Source organism: Lepidothrix coronata, unplaced genomic scaffold (assembly GCF_001604755.1).
Source record: "Lepidothrix coronata isolate B3197 unplaced genomic scaffold, Lepidothrix_coronata-1.0 Scaffold30, whole genome shotgun sequence".
Classification (NCBI taxonomy): Eukaryota; Metazoa; Chordata; class Aves; order Passeriformes; family Pipridae; genus Lepidothrix; species Lepidothrix coronata.
In genome coordinates, this window is record NW_016690210.1 from 2,981,632 (window position 1) to 3,004,814 (window position 23,183).

Consider the following 23,183-nt stretch of genomic DNA (forward strand, 5'->3'; position numbering starts at 1 on the left):
AGACAGCACAAGCAGAAAGTCAAAACAATTAAGTCTGCATTGCATAAGCCTACATACCTAATAATATTGGAAACAAAACTTAGTCAGCTTGAGTAGTTTTTGCCATAAGCAGTATTTCTTTGTGATGTTACTTGACACTAAGAGGACAGGCATTTGAATAACCTGTTTTCAGTATTTTGTCATAAAAAACCCCAGGATCTAAGAGTGTGCTACTGCAGTAGCACAGTGAACTTGTTTCATAATACAGAAATGTGGCCAGAGCAGTTCAGTTATGATCTGCTCGTGCACTGAAATCTAAAGATATGTATTTTTTCTTTAGTTCCATTTTGTATATGTGTCAGGTATTAGCACATGTCAGCAGTCTAAACTGGGCAAGATTTGGAATGTCTTAATCCTATTTATCTACAGTTCACCGGCTTTTGGTTTGCTTCTGTTAGGAATTAATTATCCAGTTGAAGGACACAGGTGACATCTGATCAAAAATCAAAAAGTACCCAGAACGGCCTTAAGAATTATCTGAATTTATCTGTATAAAACCAACCCAGAAATCAAAAAAATGCCAAATGATGCCAAGTGGTTTCTTTTGATTATTTTTATACAAAAGCTTTTAAACAGGTTAAGATTTGAGCAGTGCAGAAGGTGCAAAAACTTATGTTACCATGTGAGAGAAAAACAGTTTAGCTTTGTAATTTCAAACATGTTTTTGTTGTACAGTTCAAGGATGTGTAAAATAAGAGTTTAAATTATGTTTAAAAATCTTAATTTCAGTAATCTACAGATTGATAATATACCAAATACTAAGCTGTATTTACTGTTAAAACCAAAATACTGGAAATAAATTAAATTCAAAGACCAAAACTTCACTATGCCTTACCTCATTTGATTTCTTACAGTAAGCAAACTTACTGTCACTAATTCTGCTTCTGTTTGCCTTCTTGTGGAACAAAACCTGCCTTTTGAAATTGTTCAGAGTGTGTGTTTAATCTGATGATTCACCACTTCTCATCCCAGGACACGGAAGTGTACAAAACTACAGTCAAGGATGACATCACCAAGTGGCAGAACGTTCTCAAAGCTCACAGCTCAGTGGACTGGCTCATTGTGGTGGTTGAGAGTGATGCCAAGAAAAAGAACAAAACAAACATCCTTCCTCGAACCTCCATAGTAGATAAAATAAGAAATGACTTCTGTAACAAACAAAGTGACAGGTAAGCATTCTTTTGCTTGCAAATGTCTTAACTTTTTGACTAATGTGCTGATTTAAAAACTTGACTCCCTGTGTAAGAGATTCCTTGCTCCTTTAAAGTCTTTCCTTGATGTCCGGCATTCAGACTGTAAGATCTGTGCTTTGAAGAAGACTGACACAAAGAATAAAGGGAGAAGTTTATTTTCAGTTCTTCCTGGGTTCGTGCTGGCTTCGAAATGTGTTTCAAAAAGATTTCAAGTGTCTCCTCCTGGCTAAGAGAGGTTTAAGGAGAACACTGTGATCATAATCAGTTTTTAGACCTTCAGAGTTTTTTGTTTGCTTAGGTGCTTGGAAAAATGTTACCAGGGTTACAGGTAGTGGGAGTGAGGTGAGTAGGGAATATGAAGCAAATAGGGCTTGTTTTTTGACATTGTACTTTCTGCCCTTCACTCAATCACTTTTCCACTCTCAGATAATTGACTTAAGGCCAGTTTCTTCAGCTGTTTTTATTCTAAGGAAAATTATAATGAATATATGAAACTGTGCTTTCATTAAAGCCAACAAAATACACAAATCTTGTTTTGAAACCAACTTTACTGTCTTCCTTATTCTGAAACGTTGCACTGAATCTATTATGAATTACCTATTTTTTTCTTTTAACCGTAAGAACTGACTTTAAATAGGGGATTTTCCCCCTCAGAAGGAATGACAAGGAGCACATTTGAAGTTGAAAAAGAGTAGGTGGAAGCACTCTTTGTACCTTGCTGTGAGCTGACAGTGACTGGAGGTCAGCAGGTTATGACACAACTGTACATTGGCAGCACTTTTACCTGAGCAGCGTTTGGTCTATTATAGGGTTATTGGGGCAAATGGTTTGAACAGCTTTGATTCAGTTTGCTTTTGGCTTCTAACTGATTATTTGGCTTGGTTTAATAATTCTGCTGTAGAATTCTCTAACCAGAAATAGTGCTTCACTTGGATGAGAGATGTTCCTGCCTTTGGAGATGCTGTTAGTTTTTTGAATGTTACTAAATTGTGATGGAAGAACTGCGGGAAGAAAACACTCTGAAAAGGGATGATTTATTTGTGAATTAATGGGGTCTGTTTGTTTCCTGAGAAAAGCAGTGGAAGTTTTAGCACATAGGATGTGTCAAAACAAATTGAGATACTGCAAGAATATATTATAAGGGTGATTATTTTAAGTGACTTAGGAAAGGCTGACTGTATGTGATCTAATGGATCTTTGATTTGTACTTTGCATAATCCTTACCAGGAGTAACTATAATTACTGTTCTGCTGATTTGTATTGCTAAGCAGACTTTTTTTCCATGACAGCAACAGCATTACTTACATGACTTATGTTTAAGTAATTGGAATAATGTATCCATTATTTACTTCAAAAAAAGTAAAGCTTTGGAATACTCATTTTGTGGAAAATATTTAAGTCTTCTCCTATACTATATCACAGACTTAAACATGCATGGAAAAGTTTTTAAAAAGCTACCAAACTCCAACCAGAAAAAAAAAAAGACCAAACCCACCTCCAAACAATCAAACATAACCTTCAAATTGGTTTTTTCCTCTGATTAATGTGGAATAAAAAGCTAAGTTTTGTTCTCTCTGAATTTGTCAGGTATGCACAATATTCAACTGTGCATTTATATGTGAATTGTGTGTTTTTTCCTTCTCAAAAATAATGTTTATCAGTCTCTTTACAGATGCATGGTACCTTCTGACCTGGCATTTACATGTGAATTCTGTGTTTTCCTCCTCAAAAATAATTTTTATCAATCTCCTTACAGGTGTGTGGTACTTTCTGACCCTTTGAAAGACTCTTCCCGTTCTCAGGAATCTTGGAATGCCTTCCTGACCAAACTCAGGACGTTGCTTCTCATGTCTTTTACCAAAAACTTAGGCAAGTTTGAAGATGACATGAGAACTTTGAGAGAGAAAAGGACTGAGCCAGGGTGGAGCTTCTGCGAGTATTTCATGGTCCAGGTAGGAGTCTCTTGTTACTGAAGAAAAGTACTTGAGTCCTAGTTTTAATAATGGTGTTTTTTTTTTTTGTTATATTGGTACTTTTAATGTTCTGATCATTCTTTGAGGGCTGGGGCAGGAAATAGGAAGACTGGTTTAAGAGCATTTTTAGATCCTGTCTGCAGCAGGTCTGTGTTATGTTGTAATATATTTAATACAGTAATACAGTTTCCTGCTGTTAAAGAAGCAGAATCTTTTCAAGCTTGTCAAAATTTTATGAATCTCAACTGAAGCAAACAAATGGAATCTAGAAAGTGTTTTAGTAGTTGCTCTTGCATTTTGGGTGAATAGTCCATTACTGTGCCTGTGAAAAGAATGTTTAGAATACAGTGTCTATTTTGAATAATCCACATAGATAATGCCTCGAATTCCTTTAATATAACTTCCTGTAATACTCCTTAAATATAACTTCGTTTCAGCTGGTTTAGAGAAAAACAAGAAACTCTTGCTCAATGAAAGTAAAAATTTTGATTCCTTTGGACTTTTCTGGTCTCTATGCAGTGCTGTTTTCCACCTCAGCTTCACATCTCCTTTGGCTGCATGTGCTGCCTCTTGCATAGGATATACCTAATTTTCAGACTTTTTCTACTTACCAGTTAGGCTCTGTGTACAAGGAAACCTTTTATGATACACTGCAATTGTTGCTTCCACAGTGTAAATGGAGAGGAAAAATTAGTACTATTATGGGAGATGACTCTTCAGTATTTATTTATTTATTTTTAAATTCAGACTTTAATAGATGTATGAGCAATATCTTGTAGTGAATCAGGATCTGGATACACATCAGAATTTACTGGCATAGCTATGTGACTTTATCTCCTTTTGTGAATCTCCCTGTGTTAGGAAGACATGGTGCATCTGCTCCAATGGCAGGTGTTCCTATATGTGTGAACACTGGAAGGGCAAGAATGTTAGAAATAGTAGTTCCCAGAGCTCTGTGGATGGGGACAGGCTGTAATTCCAGTGTGACCAATATCAGTAACATGTTCCTTGTATTGCTTGTGTGTCAAAAGGAAGAACTGGCCTTTGTCTTTGAGATGCTGCAGCAATTTGAGGATGCACTAGTGCAGTATGATGAACTGGATGCCTTGTTTTCCCAATATGTTGTCAACTTTGGGGCTGGTGGTAAGTGTCTTAAAATGTGAAATAACTGTTAAGTGGATCAGTGCCTTTGCTCTGCTGAGCAGCCCAGTGCTTTTGGTGCCACATGAGTGCATGGCAGTCAGAGAGAGGATGCACTGGGCAGTTTGTGCTCTTGTTTCATGCTGTGTTTTATGCAAACTCGTGTGTTTGTCAGTTATAGTCTTAACTAAAGTTTTGTTTCTCGTCTCTGAGGCTTAGAAACAGTTTGTAATGAAAACCTGCATTTTGCTCTTACGGGATGATTGTTACAACCAGAGCCCTGAACTCTGTAATTACCCAGGTATTGATCTGTCTGAGATGCAGCTGCTGTTTTCACAGCTCACTGCTAAATTTTTCAGTAAAGAGCTTCCTGGAGAAATGCATTCAGTGTTGCCTCAAATTACACGAGATGTTTGGTAATCACTACAAAACTGAACAGAAGTAAGTGCTTAATCTGCACTACAGAAGATTTAACTTCCTCTTCAAGAAAAATTACTGTGCAAGGAGTATCAAATAACTTTAAACCGCCTTAATGAGCTAAAGCACATGTTGTTATATAACAGCTTTAATGGGGTATGTGTTATGAATCTGGTAAAAATATAGTGCAGGAGTAATTGCAGTGAAATATATTTGTGCTGACTGAACCCAATGCAATACCTGAAAGTGGGGGCACATCTATCCATGACAGCTCAGTAAGAAATACTGAAGTAGATAAAGCTTGTTTCTTTTGAGCTTCAGATGGGCTCAATTGCTGAGAAATAAATTACGAACTGATTGTCACTATACTAATAAGAAATATGCAATTAAGACAAAATGCCTGTGGGGTTTGAATGTTCTGAATTTCAGTTATCTTACCTAGCTTTGGAAGTTCTGCTGGTTTTTTGTTTTGTTCTTGAAGTTATTAATTCAATGTATGATCAACTTGGGAAGGACTAAGCCGGCTCACAAATTCTGGAGGGAGGATGAAGAGGCTTTTGATAGAAAGCAGTGGTTGATTCTTGGATATTAACTTTATTTACTTAGATGGTGCAAACTGGCTGACGTTTTTTTGCCAGCCAGTGAGGAGCTGGAATGGTTTAATTCTGCGAAAACCAATAGAGAGAGCTAATTCAGAATCAAGAAGCTACTCTGCTGGACTTGCGTAGTTACCTATTTTCCCGTCAGTGCACGTTGTTAATCTTCCTGCAGAGGCCATGGGAGGTTTCCCAGCGAGCACTGGAGCTTCTCCACAACTGCGTGCAAGAACTCAAGCTACTAGAAGTGAGTCAGTGTGATATATTCCATTATGTGAATGATTTTATCCAGCAATGATCTAACAAGGTGTTTGAATTTTAGATGTCAGTGATCAGACTACAATAAGCACTGGCTGTGAGTTATCAAAATGATGCTGTAATAACAGATTGTGCTGCTGTTGGTTGTTTCATCTTTGGCAAGAAATCTGGAGACATATCTGAAAAACCGAACCTGTATTTAGTTTAAGTATTTTAGTCTTCAGCTAGGAAGTTGACTGTTTACCAATTAGGTAATTTATCTGCTCCTTTCATGGATTTACTACCAATATGTTGAAATACAGTTCCCATCATTTAAATCTGTAGCAGTGTTGTATTGAAGGAAATGAGGCAGAGTGGTTAATATATTGTTTTGCAGGCTAGTATAAAAGAGAAGTTTTGAACTACAAACAGTATCTACAAAGGGGCTTCTTTGCATAGCTACTGCCATGCAGCCTTTTCTGGTTCTTACTTTGTGATTCCTTTTGGTGTCCAGTAATGCTCTTCAGTATTTTGCCTGTGTCTCTGGCCAGCTCATCCAGTGACAGAAGAAAAGGAAACAAGGGACAGCACTCAAAGCTTTTTGCCCTATCTCTTGCCTCCAGACTTTACCTCTCTTCCCCTCATACTTTAGGTTCTGCTGGTATTTTTAAATCCTCTTAAAGATCCTTTGTTAGGGTGATTGTACACTGGTCACCCTTCCATGTGTGACCACAGGTGTCTATGAATTGAAATGGATCTTTAAGAACAGTGTAGTTTGCATGAGATTATTTCTGGATATCACCTTATGACTCATCCATGTCCTTCATCCCATGGGTGCTCTGTTAGTTTTTTCTGTACCATTATAACAGCTGCTAACTCTTGCCTGTCTGACACTGTGGTGGTGAGTTCCATCTGTTCACCTGCACTTAAAAACTGCAAACCTATTTCAGATGCATTGCTGACATCATCGTGTATTGTAAAACTAGTGTGTAATTCCCACAGATGTTGTTTCGTGTTTGCATTTTGTGGGTGGTTTTTTTTCTTTCCAAAATATGTACATGCAGCCTTCTAAATCTCGGAATGTACTTCCTACAGTTCCCCCTTTTGCTCTGCCCCAAATCTGTCCTGTGCTCTCAGTGTTTGGGGCTTTTCTTTGCATTGTCTCTTATTTCAGCTGTTTTGTTGTGCTGTGGTGATCCAAACTGAGTGCAGGTGCTGAGACCATGGGACAGTGACACTTATTTGTGCACAGCATGTAGTTATCCCTGTTATAGTTATCCTTTTTCTTAGTATGGGCAAATCCCTTACCATGACTTGGCACCACGGAACACACAGCAGAAATCTAAACTTCTCTGTTCTTATTGCCTTTATCTTCCTTAAAATTCTTTCAGAATTCAGTTCTTTATTATTTTTTCAAATGCATTCTGCTTGTACTTTGAACTTTCCTATCACATTAGTCACCTAGTTTATTATGCATTTCAAGACTTCCATAATCTTTCTAAAAGGAATACTTTTGCATTATTTATGAACAGGGTTTTGAGACACCATTATTGGGATTATATTTTAGATCTTTAGTTATGCTCAGTTTTATCTTGATTCTTGAAAATATTCTAGTGTCACTCTCCTGTTTTTCTCTTTTTGTATGTGTTTCTTTGTTTCTTTGTTTGTTTTCATCTCCATTCTTTAATTAGTTGTCCATCATAGATGTCTTATCCTTTGATGAATAAACTTACTATTGTGAAGGAAACTTAAACTAATTTGTTTTTTTCAGGTTTTTTAACTCTTAATATACTTTTATTTTAGTCTCAGAACTGATGTCTCCTTAGAAAAGTAGTAGTCTATTTAGAGAATTTTTTCCTCACTCTGTTTTCCTTAGGCTTAGTTTTCAAACTTTTGGAATAAGTACTAGTACCTATTAGTCTTCCTTTCCTTCTCTTTCATCTTGATGAATGTATCAAATCTAATTAATATAATCACTGCTTAGTTGCTTAGCTGTCCTTGTTTCATGAACTGCTAGATATAAATTATTCAGGAGGCAGTGAGAGTTGGCCTGTGCTTTGTGTGTTCTTAGAGTTAAGCTCTTCCAAAAGGTTCTGCTGTGTAGCATCAAGAAAAGCATTTTGCTGAAGTATTTTCTCATCTGACTAATGTTTATTTCCCAGTTAATTTTATCTGTTTTGTCTTCAGGTCTCGGTTCCTCCCGGAGCTTTGGATTGTTGGGTGTTTTTGAGTTGTTTGGAAGTCTTACAGAGGATAGAAGGCTGCTGTGATAGGGCTCAGATAGATGCAAATGTTTCCCACACAGTTGGCTTATGGAGCTATGCCACTGAGAAGGTGAGCAAACAGTGTGTTGGGGCAGTGGTATTACAGTGCTGAAGTAGAAAATTTGTTTGCATGGAAGAGATTTTGCACTTGTTATCGTGGAATTTACTGTGGGGTTCTGTATGTTGTCTTGAGTCTAGTCTGGGTGAGACACCCAGTTTTATATCGACTTCTTCCACTGTCAGGTGAGGCCTGGGAATAACAAGGGTGTGTTTTCCTCTTTTTCTGTCCTCCCCTTCCTCACCACGAGTTTGATAATTAATCACTACTTTGATTAAACTCCATAGGGAGCTCAGTCCATGTTGACTGAGAGGAAGAGCATGTGAATTTCAGTTACAGCAGGAAAAGCTGCCCTGGTTTGGATGCATTTGCCATTATAAATAGAGATTCCAGCAATCTGTTTACACAGTACATTATTTCTGCAGTATGTTAGAGCAGTAGTGATAGACCCCCAACTTCACTGAAGGTGTTACCCTTGTCAGCTTGTGAAAGAGGCAAATAATTTCCAATTTTTCAGTTACCACCTCTAAATGATCTAAAGTGACCTTTTCAGCTTGGTTAAGCTGCTACCCTAATTACACAAATGCCTTTTCAAGTTCTACTTTTTCTGTTTCTATGAAAGAGTTGGTGTCTAAGGTTGCTACTGCTGAAAAAAATTTTAGAAAGAAGGTAAACTGCAGAAACTACTGAAATAGCATACCGTGGTCTGTGTAGATGTTTCTGAAGACAAATGTGTGCTCATCCTCTTGTTTATCCATAGTCTGTAGAATATTTTCTATTTATTTTAATCATAGTTTGCTTATATTCCAGTAGACTTAAGAATCCCCTAACTGACCCTAGGAGGTCCTTGTCTTATTGCAAAAGCAGAGAAAGACAATTTCACCTTGAAGAGTTATTTTTTAAAAATAGAAGAAGGATTGGAGGTGTGATCAGAATAAAGGAAGCAAAGGCTTGTTTGAAGTGGCAATGACTGCATCAGATTCTTCCCATGCTCCTTAGATGTTTCTATGGAAGAGATGTATCAGAGTTGGAAATGTTCCTCCCATTCATCATTTTTCTAACACAAAGGGTGAAGGGAATAATTTTAGGATAATGAGTAGCGGTAAGGTGGAACAGACTGAATGAGAGACATTGAGCAACTAGTGACAAATTCAAGTGGAGCTTAAAATAAATTCAAAAAAAAAGAAGTTAATGTCCATCCCCATTTTTTATGGTGTAATGACGAACTGAGACCTTTATTCTTTTATGGGCTTATCTTTGTAGTTGATTATTCTGAGTGAATTAAACAAATGGCCAATAGATCCAAACTACTTTAAGACAGTATCCTCTTCTGCCTCCTGTGTGTCAGGAGAACCAGCTGCTGTCTGCGAGGGGTTTTATGGTATTTAACTCTGTTAACACTGTTAGCTGTGCTAATCTCTTTTTCAGGAAGGTTTTCACCTGAATACAATACTTGAGGTGAATTTGCAAGCTGTCTAATCTCAGTATACTGGAGACTGCCTGCATTTCTTGGTTATATAGCTTTCAAAAATGCATATACAGTTATTAGAAGCAATCCTTGTCATAACTTCCAAACACCTCAAACTTTGTCTATCTTCATGTGGAAAAACAGAAGGATTTATTCAGATTAGATGTTACGCATATAGGAATGTGTGTGTTTGTGCACATGTTCCAATATTTGAGTCAGTAACTTATATGCAATTTAATTCTTTAATAAATTAATTTCTACTGTGAGAATAACAGTTACTTTTGAAAGCTTCTCTACTTTTCCCCCATGAAGCAACTTTAACACAGACCCCACAGGCAGCATAATATGAAAGCAATGGAAATGTATTGTAGGAATGATGTAATAGAATAAAAGGGGCTTTATATTGCTTTTATAGCCTACTGAAAGCAAGCATGTGGTTTCTCTCATAGTTAAAATCTCTGGGTTACCTGTGTGGACTTGTGTCAGAGAAGGGACCCAATTCAGAAGACCTTAACAGAACTGTGGATCTTTTAGCAGGGCTGGGAGCAGAACGCCCTGAAACAGGTACTGCCAGGAATTCCTTCCAAGAACTGACATTGTCTCAAATGCATAGCATGTAAATACATCAGTAATAAGAATTTCCAGGTATACCTATATATATATATAGAGAGAGAGAGAGAGAGAGAGAAAAAGAATTTGTAAGAGATAAAAGTTCTAATGTGTGTCTATTTTAAATTATCAATGCATCTCGTTAGTGTTGAAAGTACAAGTTTTTCCATTAATGCTCCATTTACCAGCATTTAGGTAAATGGTCTTGAACAGTGCCAGATCTGAATTAAGGTTTCAATACTTTCAGACGAGTATTTAAAATAAAATTATTTGAAAAACAAATGGAGCATCCTTGATCTGATGCAAATACATAACCTGCAGCTGGAGCTACAAAGTGATATTATTTAAGTGGTATTGAGTGGCTGAACAGTAACATTTATTTACTCCTTGGGGATTTTGTCACTCTCCAAGATATTTCTGATAGGAAGAAGCTTTCAGATGTTAAATATGCTACAACAGTTAGTATCTTTGAAGCATTAGCTGACAGGTTGGTGCTTCACTTGCCCTTGGAGGTATGATGAGTCTTAATTCAGTGCTATGGTGCCTGTTGTGGTTATTTAAATTGGGTTTTTTTTCCTTCTAAAATATTGACATGTATTTAGTCTGGCAAAGACCTGTAAACTGAGCAAGCTACTTCAGAAAAAACCTTGGTCTTGTTAACCATTTTCCTTTGAAGTACATTGGTTAAAGCAGTAAAATGTCTTTAAATTACAGTATACTTCTGTCATGCTGATTTATAAACCCAGCAGTGGGGAGTTGTGAGAGTATTACTTTTGCCATGATATGGTATTTAAGTGGAACTGTGTGCTGTACATTGAAGAAATGTGGAGAAGTTAGTGCAGTTACTGTGTTGCTGCTTGCCTTTACCCTGCTGCCCTGAACTCACATGTACACATGAAACAGCCTTTCTTGATCTTTTTTTTTTAGAGCCTGGGGAAAAGAAACTCATGGTCTGTCTCAAAGTGTTAGTGACATTTCCACATAAAATTAATTTTAAATTTTCTCTCCACTTTGTACTGAAGAAAAAGCAGGGATGGGGTGGGGTGGGATGCAGGCAGGCTGTTCTAAGAATGTATTTGTAAGTGACACCTCTTGTTCTGCTTCCTTCTAAAGCCAATGCATCACAGAGCCCTTACAAGAAACTTAAAGAGGCCTTATCATCTGTAGAAGCTTTTGAAAAGCACTACTTAGTAAGTATGACTTTTGCTTATTTGTATTAGTTTTGTGTGCTTACATTGTAGATGGAACAGGGCTAAAATTTTCAAACCTGAGAAGATACATTGAGAACATAAATCTCTATTTCCATGTTTTGGTATCAAAGGTCATTCCTTGCACACTGAAGGCAACAAGGCTGATTTGTTTTACAGTCAGAACCCTGTACAGGCCCCAAATTTCAAATATTTGCATTAACTTTAATATTTACAGTTCTGAGCTAGAGGTTATTATCTGTAAGTATGTATACTTAGATATTAAAAAAGCCAATGTCATGGCTATCATATTCTGCTATCCCAAATTCAGAATTAACTGAATTTTTCCCAGAGGAATATTGATGTGTGACTTCAGCTACTTCAGCTTCCTTTTAAATGCTTTAGGCTTGCATCTTGCAATGGGTGTTACATGGTTACAGTTATACTGCTGATTTATTTATTTTTTTTTTAATATTAACCATGGGACATCAGTGGAAAAAATGGCATTTCTGTTTCTATTTCTGGCTGCAGTTTTATACAACAGAAATTGAGATATCCAATACACTATAAATGATTGGGTTTTGTTTAGTATTTAATACTTAATATCATACCTATTACTATTATTATATTATATCCATTTATTCAGTGCAGAAAAACATAGAATTAGTTAACATTTCCAGGCACAGCTAAGATAATTTATTTGCATTTAAAATTTTAATGATTCTGGAAAGTAAAATGCAGCTTTTCAGAGATGTTGAAAGCAAGAAGTGATGAGCTTTTATTACCAGAAAAGGCTTTGTTCTCATTCAATGGCTGGTCTTATGCAACAACCTCAGAATCTTTTTTTAAGACTCTCAAAACTTCTACAAGCATGTTGGCTTGTACCTTAATTTGGGGGGAACATAGCTTTTCATTTGTGTATGTAGCTAGTGTCAAAGACTTCTCTGGTTATACTAATCTGTTAAGGATCGATCACTTAGTTCAATTTAGGATATTGTTGTGAGTTCTTAAATGAAGAAAAAGTGATTTTTCTTGGCTCTCCACAAGAAACATCTAAAATGGCCTGAGAAAGAGCTCATTTTAGGTCATTTTCCTGCCCACAGCAATAGATGTTTTCTGATAGGTACTCTGCAAAATATTTAGGCTGTTGGAAGCTCTTAAGGAATTTGTTTTGAAGGGTAGAGTATTTCCTAATACACTAAGTGAAGGAGAATGAGCTTCTCTGGAAGGTTGGTGATAGACAGAAGAGACTGCAGGTTTATAAATATGATCATAGAATTACAGAATGGTTTGGGATGGAAGGGACCCTAAAGATCATCCTGTTCCACCCCCTGCCATAGGCAGGGACACCTTTCTCTAGACCAGGTTGCTCCAAGCCCTGTCCAACCTGGCCTTGAACACTTCCAGGGATGGGGCAGCCACAACTTCTCTGAGCAACCTGTTCCAGTGCCTCACAGTAAAGAATTTCTTCCTAATACCTGACCTAAACCTACTTTCTCTAGTTTGAAGCCATTCCCCCTTATCCTGTCAAAATGTGATGTGTTTTTATTTATCTGGCCAGAGATTATCTGAGGAAAAAGTTTGATGGTTGAATACAGTGTATGTTGTAACTGCTGATTTCGTGAGAAGGGCTTGTTGCTGTTATTACGAGCTTAGGGCAAGGTGAGGAAGGGGACATATAGGTGCTGGGTGGTTAAGCTTAAAGATGAGTGTTAAACTTCAATTTGGGATTGCATAGCTGCAAGCAAAATTCCTTTAAGGCACTCTCGTGAAAACAATTATTGTGATTATAACCTTAGCATTTTGCATTTAATTGTATGTTTAAATACAATTCACTTCCAATTACCTAATGGCAATATGTGCAGATTTAGTGAAAGAATCATGTACCATGTATGTGGTTGATTTGGTTTGGAAGTATTAGTTGTGAGGCTCTGGGGAAAGCTCTAATATTGTTGTAAATATGTTCTGCTTTGATGTATCCTGGAATGATACACCACAAAACCCTGCAATGATAATCTAATGGCAGATAGTTGCTGAGAAATAGGTGCTTTCCAAAAAGAGACAGGAGCATTCAAATGTAAATAAGTGCTTGGAACTGCTTCTCAGCTATTATTTTGGTGGCTTTGAGTTGCCTTATCTGATTTTAATAGGCTTTTTTTACTTCTGTTACTTACAATACAGCTATGGGATAATGACCAGCTGTAGAAAACATGAAGGTGACCTGTTACAAACTGCTCTGTATTGTGTGACTAATTTGGGGCATTTTGTTGTAGTAATTTAGTTAACTGGCTATGAGATTGTGTGAAATACCATATAGCTACTAAAAATACATAAAGCTTATAATAGTTTCTTTTCTTTTAAACAGGATCTGTCCCATGCCACCATTGAAATGTACACAAATATTGGAAGAATTCGCTCAGCTAAGCTTGTGGGAAAGGACTTGGCAGAGTTCTATATGTAAATGAATGTTTAAAATGTCTTAAATGCACTAGCTCTGAAAAGTTTCAATATTATCCCTGAGAAAAATACACAGTATTTGAACAGGAGTTGTAAAAAGTACTTTTTAAAAATGCAAACAAACCCTGTTTTCAGGCTGCATTTCAGTTAAAAAAAAAAAAAGAAAAATAGTACTAGCAATTTCTTTATATCACCTCATGATTTTGAACTTTTAGCTGATTCTTTCTTCTTCTAGGGAGAAAATAGGCAATAGGATGTGGTGGGAAAGCAATAACTATAAACTTTGAAACAAGTCAGAAGCCACATTAGGAAGCAGACTATAGTAAATGCAAAGTTATCTTAACTACATTTGTATCTGTATATACCTCAGAAAGCCAGAAAACATGTTTTTGGAGAGTTATCAGTCTCATATTTGAGGTTACAATTGCAAAAGTGTTTGTTTCCTTCACCGTGAAGCCTAGTGACTCCTAATTTCCAAATATATTTTTTGTGTTTATCCCTGTTAAAATCCACTGAGGAAACCTCCTGCATTGCTTTTCAGTTTCATTTTATCTTTCTTATTTAGAAGAATTTGGGAGTCCTAAGCGTTTTTTGGGAAAATGTGTTTGGGTATGCTTCTCACCTATGTTCTCTAAAGCAGTCTGATCTTCTAGTTGCAGCAGATTCTCCTGAATTAACTTAAATTTTCACCTGGGGGAAGGAATAATGTTAGGTTTGAAGGCTACCACGGAATTGCTGCGTGGTGATAAAACGATATTTTCATTGAAGCATTTTTTTCTGCTTCAAAATTTTTGAGTAAGCATAGTTTTAGTTCACTGTCAGAAGCTTGAGACGGCTTTTGTCTCATTCGCTCTGGCTTGGGATAGATCTGTATACGAAGCCTTTCACTGACATTGATTACAGTTCTGCTTGCTTAAGTGAATTGCACAAAGCAGGCCCGTAGTTACCAGCAAAATAAAGATCAGAACAGTTCCCTGCACCTTGTCCTGCACTGACATGCAGTGTTCCTCTCCCATCGCCACTTTTAGAAAAGGCGCAGAGAGTTTTCACGGCTGCGAAGGTTCTCAAATATTTTCTACTCATTTCTTTATTATTAAAGGAGGAAGAAGGGCCCACAGAAGGCAGAAGTCTATCTTCAGGGAGCACTGAAAACTTACCTTGCTGAGGGCTGGGCATTGCTCGTCACGCACACGAGAAAGCAGCTGGCTGAATGTCAGAAACACCTCGGGCAGATAGAAAAGTATCCTCTGAAAGGCGGAGCCAGAAAAATCACCACTGGAGAAAATTATGTTTGGGATTATTTCTCTGGTGCATCTCTAAGTTTTATTTAATAGTAAAGAGTGCCAAACATCAGACAGCTGAGCTGTTTCGTGTTTCCATTGTTGCTGTTCATTGGGGGACAGTTGGGTTATTTACTTTTTCATTTTTACTTTTTTAATGTCTGGTTCACTTAACACCTTTTGCATGTGGCTGCTGCTCTCTGTTTTAAACTCCAGGCTCTAGAGAGTTGTGCATCATGGATAATGTCAAATTTGTCTTTAGCTCAGCAGATACCACAGAGTGTATTTTGGGGTTTGTTCTGTTGTGCTGGGTTTTTGTTTGTTTGGGTGTTTTTAGAACTAGACAGACATTATACATATCGTCCTCCTTTGCAAATTCTTACATCACTTTTAAACACTCTTAAATTTTTCTGCTTCAGTGCAAATGCTCTTAAGGAATCTGAGCCAGTAATATTGCATTCTTAGCTAAATGTTTAAGTGATCATTTGTATCCCCAGCACTTAAAATTTTAAAGAATGTCTTACGACTTAGTTATGGTAAGTGATGCTAAAACAGCTGGCAGATTCTCAGCCAAGTACACTGGAATAAAATCGAATACTCAGGTTATTTAGTGCTAAGTGTTGGGCAGTGTAATGCACGACACTGGGTCTTTAACTTGCATGCAGCATTTATAATAGTCAAATAATGAATTTTCTATGTCACTAATTGTTTTAGATTGGGAGAAGGTTGCACAGGTTAATAATGGATCATATTTTTAGTAGATCTGCAAAGGTAATATTGAGATTCTGCAATGCTCTCAGATGATAGTAAATCTTCCATTGATTCTCTCCTAGTGGAAGAGTTTGGTGATGATAACATCAGGTCTTGTCTTTAAAGATTAGAAAAGCAGTACTTGAATTGTCTTGTTTTCAGTCAAATTTGTCATTTTTGTAGGTTTGTACCTCATGTTTCCTTAACTTTGTTAGTTATCTTCAAACAAGCAGCCTGTTAGCTGGTGATAATCACTTAACAGAAGATGAACGCAAAAGCTTTTGCCAAGAAATACTGGATTTTGCCAATCAGCAAGTAGAGAACCAAGGTAAGTCTGCTTCTTAAATACTTAAAACTTAAGCTGCTCTGATCTGATTGTTCCCTGAAATTAGACTGGGAGGCTTTTTCTGACTGGGTTCATTACCTTGTGTATAACTTCTGAACCAACATGGTTCTTTACATGTCATCTCCAAGACATTTACAAAACTGTGATAATTAAGAGTAGTCAAAGATGAAAGAGTAATTAACATTTTCATCCTGAGTACTACAAAGTCTTTGTTTTCCTTCAGTCATGTTTTTCTGATTTGACAGCTCTTAATTTATTGTGTGTTGGGTTATTTCAGTTGCTGACTTACATTTCTCTCTCATTGCTGGTGTGCAGGTGGCAGCTCTGTGATGATACCTCTGGGATTTTGATGTTAGATCTGTACCCATCCACTTGCAGCTTATTGCTTTGTCCATCTTCTCTTTATTCTTCATGCTGCTTCAGTAATATCTTGTTGTCATATATTAATCATAATTCAAATTCATATGGAATTCCTCCTGTAGATATAAAAACTGTTCATTTTTATGCAGACATTTTTCTTGATGAATGGATGTACCACAAGTAATATGTTCTTTTAGACTTGTTCTTAATAAAGGTTTGGTACTGCCTTAGTGTTGGTTTTGGAATGTAGAAAAGAGAATGAAAACTCCTTGTGTGGTAAAGCTGCTGGCTCAAGGCACCAGCCTGATTAATAGTTTCTTGAACTTATACTTGATCTTGATTTTTATGCTCTGGGAAGTTTGTCACTTTATGCTACCCTGTTCATCTAGAACACTTTCCATAGTAGTGAAATGTTCAACTTCTGCTTGGACAATCTCTCTTAGTTTAGTTCTCTTTAACAGCTGAAGCTGTAGTGTAAGTACCTGTTAGAAAACAAATCTCAGCACCTTTAAGTCTCACGCAGGATAAAAAAATACTAAAGTATTGATTTGTTGTGAAATGATTCATTGTGAAATGTTGATCCACTTAATTCTAGGGGTTAAATTTTTTAAGGGAAAAGATTTGCTGAGCTCCAGCAGCACTGCAGAATAATAACATTCCTTTTTTTCATCTTTCCAGGTCAGAAGGTTATATTGCCTATGCACTCCTTCGCACAACTGAAAACTCTACATTTTGACCCTCCAAATGCTGTTGTCCACGTGGGTGGAAAGTTGTCCATTGAGTTGACTTTGCTGAGCCAGATGCCCATCCCTGTCCGAGTGGATCAGATTGCCATCCACGTTCACTTCAGCGTTGAAAAAAACAGTTACAGGAAAACAGCTGAGTGGCTCACGAAGCACAAAACTTCCAACGGCGTTATCAGCTTTCCAAATGAAATTGCAGGCTTTCCTTTGTCAAGAAACAACTTGCCAACACTGGAGCTTTATGAAATGTATGAAAGGAGTCCCTCAGACAACTCTTTGAACACGGCGGGAATTATCTGCAAAAACGTGCACATGCTCCTGCGAAGGCAAGAGAGCAGCAGCTCGCTGGACATACCCTCAGGGGTGACTTTGGAAGATGGGGCTCACGTGTTGAAATGCAGCAACTTAATACTGGAACCAGGGGACAACAAAATAACATTCAGTATTCAGGTATGTTTTTACAGTTTGGTGAACGTAGCACTCGTGAAAGAAGAACTAAAAATGCTGGCTGAGGAATAGCTTAGGGCTGGCAGGTGGTACCTGTGTTGCTTCCTGTTACACTTGGATGATCCATTCCCCTTATGGCTTTCCTTTTGTTGTTCTACACCTTCATTCCACAGACTCCCTTGAAAGGATGCTATTGTGTTTATGCTGAAGTTTACAGATGACTCTTGTATTTGAAATAATTTGAGTCAGCTTTCCAGAACTTAAACGTCTCGATTATTGCTGCCAAAAATTAAACTGATAAATTCCTGTACGATATAATGTACTGCTCATGAGGTCTGCCTGCACTGTGGAGCTCATTCAGAACAATGTCTAAAAATTTTGATGGAAGTCCTTTTTCTAGACCTTTAATGAATGATTGTGTGGTTAAATTTGGTTGATAGCCTGTTCTTCACTGCAGAGGGTGGCAGAATACTTTTTCACTTGATAGATGTGATAAACTTGCCTGCAAGAAGTGTGACAAAGTTAAGCTCAGCTACAAATGTTTGAATTTAGATGTTAGAATTAAAATTTCCCCCATTAGTCATCTTATTCACATAGGAAAGGAGAAGACAAGAACATGCAGATTCTCTGATATAGGAAGACTAAATTGGCATGAACAAATGTGAAAATAGAGTGTCACCATTCTAAATGCCACCCTCAGAAATTAGATTACAGTCCTATTTCTGCATATAGTGTTGGATATGAAACTTCCTCCATTTCCAATTTACACATACACTCTGAGTCAGCTTAATACTTGGAGTAATCCTGGTTTCCTCCCATTCTTCCCCCAGCAAGCTAAGTACTCCCAGTAATTGCTGAAATATTTAAGGACAGTAGTGCTTATCACTTCTGTTCACATTGCATTACTGCCACGTGCACAGTAAATTGGAAATTGGCAGGCCCTGAGTGCCAGTCCTGGTGGTTGTGGTGGTGGGTTGGGTTGTTTGCTTGGTTTTGTGGTTTTGTTGTTGTTTCTTTTTCCTAACTGCCCCTCATTCTGTGGCCTTGCACTTTGTGGTTGGTTTGCTTGTTTTAATTAAATGGGAAAGGCATTTACCTGCTGACTTAGTCCTAGGAAGTGAGATGCCAAGCATTTTCAAAAGTGAGACTTCACCATTCATTTGGCATTCCAGGAGCGGGGGCTTCTGGCCTCAATTATCATCTTGTTCTGTTCTTTGGGTTTCTTTACTTTCCCTGCCCACCTCTGTAACCCTTCATAGGGAAGGATTTTGTAGAGTTCAATGCTACAGTAGTGAACATCAGTTTAGGGAAAATTTGAGTGAGAAAACACTGAGAAATTCAGTGCAGCATCTGAGTGATTAACAAGAGATGGGCCAGTGAGGAATGTGACAGGTTTTTCATAGCTGCTTCATTTTCTGAGCATTATCAAGCCTCTGTATTGGGTTGAGTATGGTTGCTGTGAAGAGTGAAAGTGTTTTGCAGTCACACATGGTACATATGCCTGCTGGCTTTGGCATTTTCTAATTGGTTTAAATTAACCGTGGTCCCATTTTTGTCCTCTTATAAACAAATTTCAAAATAAGAGTCTACATATTTACTCCTGATGCCTAAAAACTGATAACTAGACAGAGCTGGACAGGGGATTTCTTGAGCATTTTTAGCATATTTAGGTGCTCCACACCTGAGATTTTAACTTATCCTTTTTTCTTTTTTTTTTTTCTTTTTTTTTCTTTTTTTTTAAAAATTTCTATCTTGTCATAGAACTTTGTTTAGAGTGAAGCTTTCAATAGGCTCACATACTCTGCCTTTCCATTCCCCCAGTGCTGGGGCAGAAAGCAGTAGCAGGTATCTCAAGGTGGAAGTTGAGCTCAAGTCCCTCATGATACAACGTGGAATGGCAATAATGTCATTGGAACTTCCTAGTGACCTAAATTTTTTAGGTTTCTCAACCTTTCAAAGGATTGTGACAAGTTAATGGGATTTGGACATGTCAGAGGCCTCGTTGGCTGGAAATATAGTTTTCTGTAAAATAAATTAACATGCATGTAGAACAGGATTTCAGATGAAGGAGCATTACTAGAAGAAAGCTGTTAGAGACTTTTCTGAGCAGGCTTTGTGGCTTAGTGGGATCTGAAACAACAGGAGAAGAGATATGGATGAAAAGCTAGACAGAACTCTGCTTTAAATTTGTCTGGCTTTGCCATGCATCTGGTGGCTACTGGAAGGTGGACAGCCTTACACTTAAAACTTCTCTATTTTCCCAACCTTCCATTCAAGAAAAGAACTTTGCATAGAAGGACTGCTCAGGGTGAATTCTGCAACACAGTTATTTAAAGCATGACTTACCTGTCCTCAAAGGGAAAATCTGAGCACGTTATAATTTCAACAGTGTATTACTAGATAACACGATGATACCTTCTCTGGATCTGAGCTGCAGTATTCACAAAATATTTACTGAAAATCCATTGTCATTGTAGTAATATACTGTGTCACTTCTGCTGGATTACATAGCTGGCCAGAGGATAGAAGCTGCTGACAGCTTGTTTTCTAAATTTTCTTACAGTAATGCTTAACTGCACTACTTCTGCAGAAACAGGAATGACTGTGCTTCTGTGATGCAGAAGGAGTTTGATTCTTTCTGTAGATCTTAGACTGATGATCAGCGTTATTTATGCTGATAGCAGTCTTCCAGTATTTTTTTTTCAAGCTTTAAAAGAGATCAGAAGGCATTGTCTAAATTCTTTAGACCAATATTCCCACCCCATGTTAAGATTTAAAGTATATATATATCTCATGAAAGACTTCACTCATGCTTTTCTGTTTATAAAGTGTTCAAGGGCCAAAATGTAGTGACTTTAATATCAAAATGCATAATACTGAATTTCAGTCAGGATTTGCTATGTAAATAACTGTGTGAGGTTTGAATGTTAAGTTGTTACAGCTTTTCTCTAACTTCTAGACTTATTATTTAGATTTAATTATACCCAGCATTGGTATTTACATATTACACTTGGTAAAGTGGCTCATGAAAAAAGAAAACACTTCACATTCCCTAGCAGTAGTAGCTAAGAGCAAATAGAATCAAGAATAAATGTACTAGCAGATGTTACAGATGTGCTTTTTATATTATAGAAAAACACCCTGAATCCCATTTTTCAGGGTAAGGGAAGAGTTTTGAATTAAATATGTAGGTACTGCTTTTTGTGAACTTCCACTCAGGGGAATGTATGAAATCAATAGCTTGAGCTGAAAGGTGAGCCTTATATAAGAACTGTAGGATTTTACAATCCTTTTTTATGAATTAGCCAAATAAGCACAGGTATCATTGAAGTACTTCATAATTTAATTATTTTTTCATGTATGTGTTGCACTTGGGGGGGGAGGGGGAACCAACCAAGAAACAAGACAAAATGCACTCCAAAATAACAACTTGACAGCAGAGCTGCTATGTTTGTTTTTCTGATTATCAATACTTTTTAGTTATGTTGTTTTTTCTTGAATTAGCAAGCACTCTCGAGCTTGTATCTTAATGGGGCAAAAGGTGCTCCTTTGTGAAAATCTTCTCATTTACTCAGAAAAAACAAATCTGCCATGTTAATTTACAAATTCAAAGCACCCGGTAAAAATTAGCTGTTCTTTAGCAGAGGGCTTGTTCTAGAAGTATTTCCTGAACTGAAAAAAATCCATTGCAATGTTTTCTTCCAAGGCCAAAGAACCTGGGACATACACGCTCAGGCAGCTGTGCACTTCAGTGGGAAAAGTACAGTTTGTCCTCCTGCACATTTACCCGATTGTGCAGTACGACGTGTATTCCCAGGAGCCCCAGCTGAGAGTGGAGCCCATGACTGGTAGGTACAGCTGCTGTGCTGGAGTTCTTTTGATGATTCCTTTTGCCCTCCTGTGGGACTAAAGTGTTTTCTGGCCTGAGTATTACTCAGATTTTCCCTACTCTTAGTTTTGAGTGTAAAATATATTCTTGCTTTTCAAATTGTCCATTCGTGGTGTCCTGTCAATAATGGCTAGTTTTCAACAACTCATTCCAGTGCTTGGCTCTGGACATGCAGTGTCACTTGTGAATGTAAATTTGAACACGTTGTGCCACTTAAATATCAGGTGTGATTTGAGCTGCCACACTGGTTAGAAGTGAATATTTAAATTTTTAAATATTTAAATATTTTTACTGAGCTCATTATTTGGTTGGTTTGTGATCAAAGGGTCAATGAGGTTGGAAAAGACCTCTGAGATGATTATCCAACCTATGACTGAACACCACCTTGTCAGCCAGACCGTGGCACTAAGTGCCACATCCAGTCTTTCCTTAAACACCTCCAGGGATGGTACCACCTCTCTGGGCAGCCCATTCCAATGTCTAATCACCCTTTCTGTGAATAAATTTCTCCTAATGTGATTCTGCAATCCCTGTGGTATTTACAAGAAATACGTAAGAACTGGTATTCTCTACTGGAGATGATAATAAAAACTTTTTAAAAATGAATACTAAATACATCCATTGCTTTCAGGGACAGCAGAACATTACTTGCTGTAGAGTTTATCAAAGTTTATAAATGGAATTTAATAGTGATTGTGTTTTCAGGCTATTAAGTGTGGCAGCTGAGGAGTTAATATGCATTTTGTGCTGTCATTCCAGTTAAAGGGTTTGCAGTGTGTGGGTGATGGAAGGACATTTGGGCATTAATCAAATTACCCAGCCCTGTGAAATGGATAGTGGTGATCCTGTGTGCGTTCTGGCGTTCTTGTTAGGTCCATTATGTAAATACAACATGTGAGTATGACTGGCATCACAGGTGCAAAACCACAAAGCTGTCTAAAACCTGGAGAACTTAAAATGTTTGCTGAATTCTTTGGGGTTATTGTATTTCACTGAATTCTGTGCTGCCAGAGCTACACAGGATGTGAGCCAGCTCTTCTAAGCCGTCCAAGATACAGTGGGTTTGGCCACTCAAGTTTAACCACTGGTTTCCCCACAAGAGGTATCTGAGCTGGGTTTAATGTGATGTGTAACACCAAAACCCCTCACTTGTAAGTTATCCTGATGCGTGATGGATGGTCTGCTAGTGAGCCTTAGCAGTGCATTGGAACCATCTACTGGAATCTGCTAAGAGTTTCTCCTTTCTCCTCCAGACAGCCTTTTGGCTGGCATTCCCCAGAAGGTGAAGTTCACAGTGACCACTGGTCACTACACCATGAAGAGCGGGGACACTTTGCAGCTCAGCAACGCGGACGCCATGCCCATCCTGTACCATCCCGAGAGCAAGGCAGTGATCTATTCCAACACCAGGGGTAAGCAAGGAAGGAGAAATTAACAACCTTTAAAAGCCTGGAAATCCTGAAGTAAACCTGTGCTTACTACAGTATTAAGAACACTGACACTGTCTTTTTCAATAGTCATTATTAAGGACAGTTCTAGGGACTTGCAGCTGAGTGCTTCAACACGAGAAAGGTCTTAAGTTTTCACCCTCAAAGTGGTAGTATGAACTTTTCAGCAAACATAGCTGGACAATTTTACTTTCATGGATAAAACGCAGAAGGCATGGTGAAACTGCTGATGATGACCAAAACTGCTGATGCCTGTGTGTGTTCAATAAGTTGCAAGTTTGC

General features: G+C 37.7%; 1 protein-coding gene across 1 annotated transcript in view; it reads left to right on the forward strand.

Annotated features, from left to right (window-relative positions):
- Window positions 1-23,183, forward strand: part of TRAPPC10 (trafficking protein particle complex 10) — a 43,023-nt gene that overhangs the window by 11,179 nt on the left and 8,661 nt on the right. The window contains 14 exon segments of the mRNA XM_017810978.1: window positions 1,012-1,208; window positions 2,989-3,184; window positions 4,237-4,348; window positions 5,369-5,441; window positions 5,443-5,605; window positions 7,783-7,929; window positions 9,835-9,949; window positions 11,108-11,184; window positions 13,547-13,638; window positions 14,738-14,878; window positions 15,884-15,996; window positions 17,053-17,567; window positions 21,271-21,412; window positions 22,707-22,865. Of these exon segments, the coding sequence (XP_017666467.1) occupies window positions 1,012-1,208; window positions 2,989-3,184; window positions 4,237-4,348; window positions 5,369-5,441; window positions 5,443-5,605; window positions 7,783-7,929; window positions 9,835-9,949; window positions 11,108-11,184; window positions 13,547-13,638; window positions 14,738-14,878; window positions 15,884-15,996; window positions 17,053-17,567; window positions 21,271-21,412; window positions 22,707-22,865 (2,242 nt within the window).